This window comes from Pediculus humanus, genomic scaffold, assembly GCF_000006295.1.
Source record: "Pediculus humanus corporis 1103172108191 genomic scaffold, whole genome shotgun sequence".
In the NCBI taxonomy this organism is placed as follows: Eukaryota; Metazoa; Arthropoda; class Insecta; order Psocodea; family Pediculidae; genus Pediculus; species Pediculus humanus.
In genome coordinates this window covers 25388-37426 of record NW_002987761.1, presented here as the reverse complement: position 1 = coordinate 37426, position 12039 = coordinate 25388, and the positions used below count along the sequence as shown (strand labels likewise).

General features: G+C 24.6%; 5 protein-coding genes across 5 annotated transcripts; 3 read left to right on the top strand and 2 right to left on the bottom strand.

Moving 5' to 3' along the window:
• Positions 1-2317: 2317 nt before the first annotated feature.
• Positions 2318-3852, bottom strand: Phum_PHUM422800 (uncharacterized protein; the record flags this gene model as incomplete). The annotated part of the gene is made up of 5 exons (XM_002429118.1): positions 2318-2643; positions 2777-3009; positions 3097-3316; positions 3401-3644; positions 3718-3852. The coding sequence occupies 5 exons, from the start codon at positions 3850-3852 to the stop codon at positions 2318-2320; spliced, it is 1158 nt and encodes a 385-aa protein (XP_002429163.1).
• A 306-nt stretch (positions 3853-4158) lies between these two features.
• Positions 4159-5305, top strand: Phum_PHUM422790 (glycolipid transfer protein, putative; the record flags this gene model as incomplete). The annotated part of the gene is made up of 5 exons (XM_002429117.1): positions 4159-4349; positions 4481-4707; positions 4811-4986; positions 5053-5127; positions 5255-5305. The coding sequence occupies 5 exons, from the start codon at positions 4159-4161 to the stop codon at positions 5303-5305; spliced, it is 720 nt and encodes a 239-aa protein (XP_002429162.1).
• A 1598-nt stretch (positions 5306-6903) lies between these two features.
• On the top strand, positions 6904-7713 carry Phum_PHUM422780 (uncharacterized protein; the record flags this gene model as incomplete). Its single annotated transcript, XM_002429116.1, has 1 exon — positions 6904-7713. One exon carries the CDS (start codon positions 6904-6906, stop codon positions 7711-7713), a length of 810 nt encoding a protein of 269 aa, XP_002429161.1.
• A 161-nt stretch (positions 7714-7874) lies between these two features.
• On the bottom strand, positions 7875-9277 carry Phum_PHUM422770 (uncharacterized protein; the record flags this gene model as incomplete). Its single annotated transcript, XM_002429115.1, has 5 exons — positions 7875-8028; positions 8458-8717; positions 8786-8933; positions 9019-9180; positions 9264-9277. 5 exons carry the CDS (start codon positions 9275-9277, stop codon positions 7875-7877), a joined length of 738 nt encoding a protein of 245 aa, XP_002429160.1.
• Positions 9278-9716: 439 nt separating this feature from the next.
• On the top strand, positions 9717-11723 carry Phum_PHUM422760 (uncharacterized protein; the record flags this gene model as incomplete). Its single annotated transcript, XM_002429114.1, has 6 exons — positions 9717-9818; positions 10338-10577; positions 10688-10821; positions 10873-10991; positions 11064-11516; positions 11623-11723. The coding sequence occupies 6 exons, from the start codon at positions 9717-9719 to the stop codon at positions 11721-11723; spliced, it is 1149 nt and encodes a 382-aa protein (XP_002429159.1).
• Positions 11724-12039: the final 316 nt, after the last annotated feature.

The window sequence follows — 12039 nt, the reverse complement described above, 5'->3', positions numbered from 1 at the left end:
AAATTCGCGATTTTAAAATAATTCACACTCGCGTTAAATATTTTATTAACTTAATTAATTAATTAATTCATTATCGTTTTTTTCCTTTTAAATACGTTTTTAATAAAACTGATAAATATATTCACTGACTGTCGGTTATATTTTGTTATCGTGGCAGCAGCATTTTTACTAACCAATCGTATAATTAATGTTTGAGTGAGGTAAACTTCAATTATTTATTGTGTACGTCCATGGTCAAAAATTATTAATAATATTAAACGTTATTAAAAATTTTTTTAATTACGAAGAAAGATTTAAAATGTCTCCATTATTTAAATCAATAAAATTAACACAAATTTCACTATTATTATCAAACGTTATCTTTTTTTTTCCTGTATATTTTTATAAAAAAGTTTTATATTTAATAAACCACTTTTTAAAAATTTATTATTATTATTATTATTATTATTTACTTTAAATTGTTATGTGTTATAAAAATAAAAAGTTTTTTCATAAATCACTTTGCTAAGTGTGTAATATTATTAAAAAACTAAACTTGGTATATTGTTACTTTCTAAAAATAACATTTTATTTCTTTTAATGCGCTTGCTTAAACTTAAAATCGATATTCTCATAGGATGGCGGAAATGTTCGTTGACGTTAATATTATTAACCCGACATTTTGTCTTTCAAAAAATTTTAAAAATATATATATAAACACATAAATTTTTTTTCTAAAATAACAATTACAAACGATTATTTATTTCATTTTCTTTCCTTTAAACAGTTTCTTTAAAAACGAAAAAAAAAGATTTTTTTTTAGACATTTTTTATCTATAAATAGTTCAATTTTTTGTTTCTCCCCTAGTGTTAAAACATAAGTTGATAATTAAAATAGAAAATAAAAAAAAAAAACTAAAATTGAATGCCATTCAAAAGAAAGTACTAAAATTAATCACAAAAAAAAGTAAAAATCATTAGTTTAGCAACTTTTAAATCAAAATATATAATTATTATCATTATCGACGCTAATTTCATTATCTTTAACGTAAAAAATCACTATTCATTGTAATACAACAATGAATTATAAGACTTTGTAACCTTTGACCTTAACAAAAAAAAATGTAATGACTGGAATGCCGTGATGAGGAATGTACCAAATTTTCATTCTTCTGACAATGAGATGGTGATGGTATATTCTTCTGTAATACAGAAGGTCACGTACGCTCGTCTTGGTTCAATTACTATGCAGATTTGGAGTTTAAAACGTGACGGTAAAACGTAGATTTTCACTTTATAATAATAATTGAAACGAATTCGTTAAAAAAAAAAATATATAGTTGGAAAGAAAGAAAAAAAAACGTACGAAAATACAAGTGCCATTTTTTTTAAATTTCACGAAAAACAACTTTGCTTTTCCTTACACCTGTTTGTGACATCTGCCCCTTTATTATTCATCTTCCTCTTTTTTTTTATAAACCTAAAAAATTTAAAGTAAAAGCCTCCAAAAACGTTGGAAAGCCAAAAAAAAATTTTTTTTTTAAACAAATAAAAACCAAACGAATTAATAATAATAATAATAATAATAATAAAAAAGTAACGAACACAAATTTAACCTTTGATATGCTAATTAATATTTAATTATTAAAAATTTAAATTATAACAATGTGTATAATAATAACGGCGTTAATTTCATTAACTTTTTTTTTTTTTTGTACGGGTGATAATTAAAAAAAAATGGAAATCATTTTTTTTTTTTTTTTTTTTTTCAAACCTTGACCTCAACTTTAAAAATAGTTTTTTACTTGAAATAACAATAATCATAAATTAATCGATAACCGTTTAGTGTGAATGAAAATAGTTTTTTTTTTTTTTTATTTGATAAAAATTTATAAAACCTTTTTTAGAATATTATAAAAAACTATAAAGTATTTGGTACTGACATGACTACGCCTTGACTCTATTTATAAAAATAAAACAAACACAGATTAATTATTATATTTTGTTATTTTTTTATTGTAAACAATAGATCTTAAATCACATTTCGGGTTTGTCAGGGTCATTTTTCCGTTAATTATCACCATTTAAATAATTTTAAACCAGTTTTTAAATGTAATACCAGATAATTTAAAAAATCACTCACACAATTACATCACTCGATATGATTACCACACATTTCTTAGATTGTATTTTTTCTAAAATTTTTTTTGTTTTTACGATTGTTTAGGATTTAATATGATATAAAATTAAAGTCATTCTTATTGTTATTAGTTTTTCGATTCAATAACTCGAGTAGTAAAGTAAAATTAGTAAATTAAATGGTATAGATAAGTAAAATTTATGTAGGTAATTGTTTTTCCTCTGTGAGAGCTCTGGATTCGTGTAAAAAAACTGAATAATTTATTCCTTGATTCATAGCAGCTCTTACGAAAGCATGATTAGCCGTGACTGTAACAGCTTTTAAGTATTCCCCAGTTCCGAAAATAGCCAAAGATCTTTTCTTAACTTTCCCCATTATTTTCAGCCTATCACATGGTTTGTCTTCAACAATAATTAATTTATTTAACAGTTCTTCTCCCCTTTGTTTTTCAGATTTTCCACCCAATGTATTTAATATGTTTTTAAATATTTTTGCTGCAGTCGCACAACAGTACAATTCTTTTCCTGGAAATAAACAAAATGTGTAAAATTACACCTGGCAAAAATAAATCTTCTATTAAAATTTTATTGGCTAAATTAAAAATTTATTCTTTCTTGTCACAAATAACTTTCAATATAAGTAAATAAAAATGTCTACCTTCGAATAAACTATCTAATATAGGTTTCACAGGTCTGTTTCTTTCCCATTCTGCATGCTTTTGCAATATTTCCGATTTAAAATTGTAATTACAACCTCCATTAGTAAGAGCAGATACGTAAGCAATTAATGTTGTCACACCCAAATTTAATTTTATGTGTGTCATTTTTTTTATTAAATTTAAATTTCTAACTATGTTCAAGTCTTTAATTGGGTATTCATTGTTTGTATTACTGTAATTAAAAAATAAAATAAATAAAAATAAGATGATTCATTGCCATAGTTGAAACAATATCATGACATGAAAGCAACTTATTTACTCGCCAAAATAACTATTAAAAATTTCATCATTAAAATTATTATTATTATTTTCGACTAAAACTCCAATTTGACATAATTCATCAGCTACACAGTTTTCCACACCATTAGCAAAAGAAAATATAACTTTTGGCGGTTTATAATAACACAGATTTTGTTTGCTGCATTCAACAAATTCTTCAGCTTGATCTAATACACTTTTTTGTTTAAAAGAACATTCACCTGTAAATTTAAAAACAAATAATTAGTATTAATATTGGTTTTTACTTTTTAATTAAGTTTTTATCTCAATTTTTTTTTTCATACCATTTGAAACCATTGTAATAGCTTTTTGATTTCTAGCAATAACTTTCATCCAAACTGAACCTTCGTCCAATAACAAATCAATACATATCTTTCTTGAAGATCCATTTTCGTAGTTTAATATTTTATTGCACATTACACCGGAGCATCTATTTTTAAGAATGAAAAGTTTATAGGCAATAGCTTGTAAGTGAGTCAAATTTAAACATACCAAATGCTCTTCTTTTAAAGTATTATCAGACAAGCACTGAAAAAAAAAAAAATATTAGCAATTGACATTAAAAAATAAAAATAAATGTAGTTATTTTTAAGTGTAATACCTTTTCTAAAAAGTTTATTTCTTGCTTGATTTTGTTTTGTAATTTTGAACATCCATTTATTTTAATATTTGACAAATGACTTAAAATCTTTTCGGCTAATTTAATTTTTTTCTCAGCAGTAATTTTTGTGTCCATTGTCAGTATAATGTGTCAAGCAAAAAACGAATAAGAATAAACTTAAGACTTTGCTCATTTAATAATATTGTTTTTTCAACACAACAAAAAAAGTTTAAAAAACAAAATAAGTTTTAAATTATTGTTAAAATTTAAGTTCTTAATCCTTTTAAAAAATTTATTTTCAGGGCTTGGCAGCACTGCTTTCAATGTTTTTTAAATTTAAAATTCAGGTACGCATATCGAAAAAATTAAAATATCGTTGAAATTAATTTAAAGCTGTCACATTAATAATTTTATTGTAGGTTTGTAAGATCAAATAAAAAAATGGACGATATTGCTGATGTAACCGATTACAGTGAAGATTCATCTGCTTTAAATCAAAATGAAAAACTTGAAAGAGAATTTGATTTTGAAGAGTTTTGCAAAAATATTAAAAAATGTGTTTTTAAAGAAGCATTAAGTACTGATGACGTTGAACTAAAATACTATTTATTAGCATATGAACAATTATACAAGTAAGTTTTAAGGTTTTTTTTTTTTTTTTTTTTTAAATAAAAATCAATATGATTTCTGTGAACTGTCATAATTTTTTTTTAGGATTATTTTAATATGAAAAATATAACATTATTATTTTTATATTTAACAGCTTTTTTTTATTATTGGGGGGAGCTTTTCAATTTGTAGCATCAGATGTAAAAAACAAAATAGAAATATTGAACAAATTTCAAAATGAAGAACTGACAAAAAATGAAAAATTAATTTATTTTTCAACTGTCAAATCGATGGTAAATCATGAAATAGAATCCAATTTGCTTAAAGATTCTAAATATGTATCAGGTTCAAGGACTCTTTTAAGATTACACAGGGGTTTAGGTGTGTGAAATTGAGTATATTTTTAGAAAAATCTATGTTTAATATGTAAATGAACTTTTGAATAATTGTGTAAAGTTTATTTTTACCTCTTACTGTTTCATAGATTTTATAAGGAAATTTTTGAAAGCTATTTATGATGCTGAAAATAATGAAAAACTTGGTGTTATCGCAAGAGAAACATATGATAAAACTCTAGCCGAATACCACAGTTGGATAATTAAAACCTCAGCCAGAGTAGCAATGCAATTTTTGCCTACCAGAGCAGAATTACTCAATAAGGTAAAATTATTTCCATCATTTAAACAGCATTATAAATTAATATTTAATTAAAACAAATTATTTTAGATCTCTAAAAACAATGAAGATAAATTAAATCAAATGTTGAATTTACTTCCTGAAGCTTTTGATAGCATGAATCAAGTTTTTGACAGGGTGCAAAAACTATATGAAGAAAAAAAAATATTGGATTTATCATAAGTATTATCACATTTAAAATTTTTATTAATTGGTATCCTAAAATAATTTAATGCTTTAAAATTTTTTTTAGAAAGGTTATATTTCGATATTTTATTTAATATCGATTAGCCGATATGTGTGATCAATTATTGCAAATTTGCAAAGCCGTCAATTTTTTTTTTCAATACATTTAAATACTTATTTAACTTTTAATGTTACAAGTCAATTGAGAACAAGTTAAGAAAAACTAAAAGAATATTGTACCAGTATTGTTCCTATACATATTAATTAATAATAATTTACAACTAGCTTGCAATTTTACTAATTTAATATGCTTTGCTTTAATGAATGTTTAAAAAACCACCGAAATCCAAAAATTCCCATATTAAGTTTTTAAATCCGATATTAATAATTGTTTGTAAAGTTTTTCCTCAGTTAAAACTATTCCAACAGTTCAGTCTCAAAAAAAAAAAAATTAATAAATAAATAACCATGTCCGAATTTCAAAAAATGAAATATCATAATACCGTAAATTTTTTTTTTTTTTTTTTACATTATATATGTATTAAAACCGCAACAAATTATGATTGATTATTAAAATAAAATGCATTATCTTACTCTCCTGGTAATATATAATTATTATTACCTAATTTTTTTTTTTTTATATAGAAATTTTATATATAAGTTTATTTTTATGTCAGAAAAATAATATATATATTTATAAATGATCAGTATTGTTTTCGAGGCATTTTAAAAAAAATATAATTAACATATATATATATGAAAAGTAGAAAGAAAACAATATTTTCATACAACACTATATTATCTTTTTTTTTTTAATTAAATAATGAAATATATATACATATTTTATGCATAAATGAATTTATAATTTTCATTTTATTGTAAATGTAATTTTTTAATAAAAAAATTATTTTATTAAAAATTTTTTTTATTATTTTCCACCCTTAATCCTTGTAAAAGTTTTTATTTAATTTTATTTTAATGGGGTCAATTCTCGCAAAAGAAAATTTCTCTTTGTTGCGGTAAGAAAAACCAATTTCAACTAAAAAAAAAAATTTTTTATGCAACATTTTTATATATTTATAATTAAACTTCTAAAATTATGTTTGGATGTGCTTACCATTTTTGAAAAAAAGATGGATGATGTTTAGTTTAATAAACATGTCAGAATTACGGTAGGTTCATTATGATGATTTCATAAAACTACCTTCCTCCTTATATACTAACATTTTCGAACAGATAAAAAAGGAAATTTTGAAGAAAATGGTAAAATTTGTTTTTTTTTTAAATTCGCGATTCTATTTAAATTAATTATTTAATAAATAATAACCATAAAAGTAAAATATTTTTTCTTATGTATTAGGAATGAAACGTGACTTAAATGATGGCCGTTTGAAAATGGAAACCATCCGAGTATTTTTTTAAATAAATTTTCTACCTTTAAAACTCTTGGACGACTCGTAAAAATATTTATTATAAGAAATTCATTTGAATGTGAGTGAATTTTAATAAAAAATGAAAAAAAATATAATTATTTTAATGTTTGTTACCGTACTACATGTTTGTTGTAGTGGTGAGTATTTTATTATTATTATTATTTTTTTTTTTTCGGGGGGGAAAATTTAAAATAATTTTTTTTTTTGTCGACAAATAATTTTAGAAACAATTTACGAAGATCATTTAATTAACGGTAAAAAAAGTTCGGATAAATCGGAACCCATGTTCAAATTGGATTACAACCAATATTCGAATGATTTAACGGACGAAAAAAATGTAAACAAAAGGCGGTCATTTTTCGATGAAAACAACGAAAGAGATGGTAATTTTCATTATCCAGATTTTGGCGCGAATAGAAAAGATTTTTTTGTCGATAACGAAACTCAAAATAATTACGACGATCAACAACCGGAAAAATTTCAATGGGAACCCGACAGGAATAGAATGCCTCATAATAATTTAGGTATGGATGGTTCTTTGTTTGCGTCCGACAAAAGTCCCGAACCGACATTTATTGGAAAAAAAATGAAAACCAACGTCAGGCAAGATTGGGAAAAAACAAACGAATTTGTTGATATTGAAAATCCCTTTAGAGTAAAGGATGATCGACCTCCTAAATATCAAAACAATGTCTTCTCCGACAAGGTTGAAGTTATAAATAATAATGATATTAAAAAAGGATACAATCCTCAATTCAATAATAATTTCAATACTCAAGGAAATGGTGAAAACGAATTAGTGAGTTCTTCCCGTCCAATATTTGGCATTCCTCCTCCTTTTCCCATAACTTATGTTACACCCGAAGTTAGCCCAGTTCGAAAACTTAATTTAGGAGCTCCTGATTTATTTGGTACAAATAAAGCCATTATAATAAATCTAAAAACTGAATGTCCAACATCGAATCCAACCAAAAATCATTTAATTCATAAATTACTTATTTCACGTCCACCTACTAGTCCTCACATGTTCCCACTTAAACGTTTTCTTGTATCTTCTTCTCCTAGTAACATTTATTACTTACAGAGCAAATAAACAATAATTTTTTTTATTTTTTTCTCATTATTGTAGTCTCTTTATCTGTAATTAATATTTTTTGTTAAAATTTTGTGTTTTAAATACAAAAATATACTTTAATACAATTACAATTCAGTTTTTTATACTTTGAAGAGAAAAAAATAATTTACATACCAATACTATATATCATCAGCATCAGGAACGATAACGGAGTTTATTTGATAAAATGCAATATGGTCAGGAAATACGATTGCATTAACCACTGGAACATTATCATTAAATTTTTGACTTAATCTGGATATTTGTTGAAAACTCGGCATTGATTCTTCACCCCTGAAAAAAAAAATTTTAAGTTAAAAAAAGAAAAGTTTGTTATTAAGCATGTAAAATTTTAAAAAAGTATAAATTGTTTGTCTTGATCCATTCGCACATATACACTTTTTAAACATACATTTATACATATTTTGATACACTAATTATACACAGCCATTTATAATTTTATGTTAAAAAGAATTAAAAAACGATTTAAAAAAAAATAAATGTGTAAATCATTATTATTACCTGTGAACGATTACTCTGTAATTAGGCAAATTTGTATTATTTTTTTTTAGAGAATTTTTTTTACTAGAAAATAAATATATATCATAATCAAAATTTAATTCAGATTGTTGTAAATCTATGAATGATTGGAAAATTCTCTTTCGGGAAATTATTTCTTTTAAATTAATATTATTATCTGAAGTGTTTGATATTTCATCTGACTCCGATTTAACTTTTTTGCTGCCTAAAGTTTCACAATTAGGATTCAGAGTTTCTATTTCTCTTTTTAAATGCTTTTCTTGTTTTTTATGCTTGAAAACTTTGTTCGAAGAATGTCTTAAAACTTTAAAACCAGCAGAATTTAAATATGAATAAACTCGATAATTTTCAAGTGATACACCATTTTCCCCGTTTTCTAAAAGTAAAAAATAAGCTCTTTGAATACTTAGCGGCAATTCATTGTAGGTAAGTTCCAGGTGTCCCTGCAAATAAAATTATGTAATTAATTATTAAATATTAATTAATAAATTTAAGGTAAATAAATTATTACACATTCAAGCAAATATAATGCTTCTTCCGGATATATGTAAAGCTTTTTATTTATCACATGTCCCATCTTAAACCAATGGGATCCTATTTGACGAACCACCTCTGCCATTTGAAGTTCCGGATGCCATTTGGCTTGTGAAAGAGAGTCTCTGAAAAAAATTTTTTAATTTTATATTTTTTTCTTTTTTTTAAAGAACAATGTAAAATACACAATAATCATAATGATGCTCTTACATTTTTTTAACCCTTTCAGTCGAGATTACATCATGTATACCAGATAAAATACTTTGTATTTGATTTTGTTCTTCAACGGAGCCATTAGGTTCAAATTTTTTAGAAGTAAATGAAACCACATTGTGAGATAATTTTTTTTCATACCATACTATTTCTTTTGCCCTAAAATTAAAAATAAAAAATTTTTAGTTTTGTATCTTTTGAAAAGTATTTTAAAATATGTCAAAGCGGGAAAAAAAACTTACGACAACAATGGCATACTAAACGATTGTTACTATTCTTTTTAATAAATTAGAAAAAAAAATTATTAGTAAAATATTTTTTTAATTTAAGTATTAATGAAATTTATTAAACTTAATTTTAAGACAGCATATATAAATAAATGAAAGGTGAAGAATAAGAAAATAAGTTAGACAGAATTGTCATAGACAAACGTCACAAAGCGGAAAAAGTAAAATGAAACATAAAAAATAATTAACTAAATTTAATAATTTAGTATTTAAAATAGACTCAAGTCATTATAGAACTGTGCAAAAAAACTTTTAAAATCATTTCAAGTAACGCACCTAAAATTTTTAATAAAATTAGTATTAGTTTCTAAATTTTCCTTTGCAATTCATTTTTATACTTAACGACCGTTTGAATTTTGCTCAGTGGTTTGTCACCGTTGAAAATTATTTAACAAAGGTATTGGCAAAATGGCTGCCGCGGCGGCTGCACTTCTGGATGAGTTAATGGGTAGAAATAGAAATGCAGCTCCTCATGAAAAAGGAATTGAATTAAATTGGGAAGATCCTGAGGTAAAAACAGTTAGATATTTATTGAATAGTAATTTCTATAAGTTTTCTATTTTTACTTTTGTAAATTATACTTCAATTAGTTTTGCCCGTACATATGTAGATTCTTTTTATACATGTAAATATAAATAAATTACTTTTAGAAAAAGTCATTTTAATCTTTTTCGTTATGAGAAATATCATGTCACCTATAAAGAAAAACTTAATTTTTTTAAATTCGTTTTAAAATAATATGTTTCAATCGTAATAAAAAGAATTAACAAGTGATTAAAATGTATACTTCTTTTTTTTTTTTTTTTTAATATTTTCTTAGTTTCGGTATAAAGAATAGTAAAAAATAATGAGACTATTAAAAATTTTATTTGTTAATTTTAAATATATTACTAGCATTTAATTTCTGCACGCGACTTAAAACTTATTTATTAATTGTGAGTTTGAAATTTTTCATACAGTTTGTTAAAGTTTTAAGCCATTTAATATACAAAGATTATACAGATTTAATGTTATACGATTTTTTTTCAGTATTGTAAATATTACTTGGTCAGTTTTTGTCCACATGATTTATTTGTCAACACAAGGGCTGATTTGGGCCCATGTTCAAAAGTACATGATGATGAAGTTAAAAAATTGTATGATGAATCAACAAGTCATAAAAAATTTCAGTACCTTGAAGATTTTATACGCTTTTGTAACAATATATTAAATGATGTTCAAAGAAAAATAGAAAAAGGAAAGCAGAGGCTTGCTTTAATGAATAATTCTGTAAGTACATATTCTTATTATTACAAAAGTATGCGTTATAAATATGTTTTAATTCAATTTTCACAACATTTTATGTGAGGTAAACAAAAATTGATAAAAAATAATTTTAGGAAAAAGTTGCCATGACTCCTGCCCAAGCTCAAAGAAATCAAGAGCAAATGTCTCTTTTAAATGAAAAAATCAATAAATTGGTCGAAGAAGCTGAAGCTGCAGGAATTCAGGGAAATGTAGAACAAGCACAAGGGTAATGAAACTATGTGATCATAAAGAAGAAAGAATAACTTGAGGGAAATAGTCATTGGCACAAACGGCCAGTCTGCAGCCGAACAGGAGAACAAATGGAAGTTTGTCAAGTTTGTGGTGCATTTTTAATTGTTGGTGATGCTCCTCAGAGAATAGATGATCACTTGATGGGTAAATGAAAGAGTTATTTTTTGTTTTGAGGTTTTATTTTTGTAATATGATTTAATGTTCAATTATTATTAGGTAAACAGCATGTCGGTTATGCGAAATTAAAGTTGACTGTTGAAGAAATGATAAAAGAAAGAGATAAAATAAGGGAAGAAAGGGAAAAAAGAAGGGAATCTGATAAAAGGGATAGGTTTAGTCGTCGAGATGATAGGCGAAGAAGCGGTAACGGAGAAAGAGATAGGAGAGGTGATAGGCATGACAGGAGATATGAGCATAGAAGAGATGATGACAGACATAGAAGCGATAGAGACAGAGAGAGGGAAAGAGATCGTTATTGGGATAGAGATGGAGATAGAGATCGTGATAGAGAAAGAGATAGGGATAGGGATAGAGATCGTGAAAAAGACAGGGACAAATATAGAGACAGAGACAAAGAAAAAAGGAGGGATAGAAGTCGATCTAGGAGGGACGAACATAAAGAAAGAAAGGATAAAAATAAAAAAAATGAGAAAGATGATAGAGACAAAGGTAAACATTTTTTTTATTTTTTTTTTGAAAATAAAAGTATTTGAACGAAATGAGAATAAAAAAAAAAAAAAAAAAAAAAACATATTGAATTGATAAATCTTTTTAGATCATAAATCTTACAGATCCAAATATGATGATGAGAAAATATTAAAAAAGTGCAAAGAATCTGAAAAGGAACAACAACTCAATGGAGATAAATTTTATTGAAACCATCTGTGAAATTAGTAAGCGATGTATTCCTTACGAAGGTGAGATTCATGTTCAATCTAACTCTATAAATTAATCAAGGATTTTATTTCAGTGGATTTGTCAGGTGAGCCAACTATAATAAGTTATTTTTAAGTAATTTAAATTTTTTTTTGTCATTTCCTCCACGTATAATAATAATTATTTTTATTGACATTGAACAAAAAAAATGAAAATGAAAATTTTTTAAAATAATAATTTTTTGATAAATTGATAGGTAGATACTTTTAGATTAATTGTTTTAAAGTGAGTAATTTATATTTAAAATAGTGTTAAA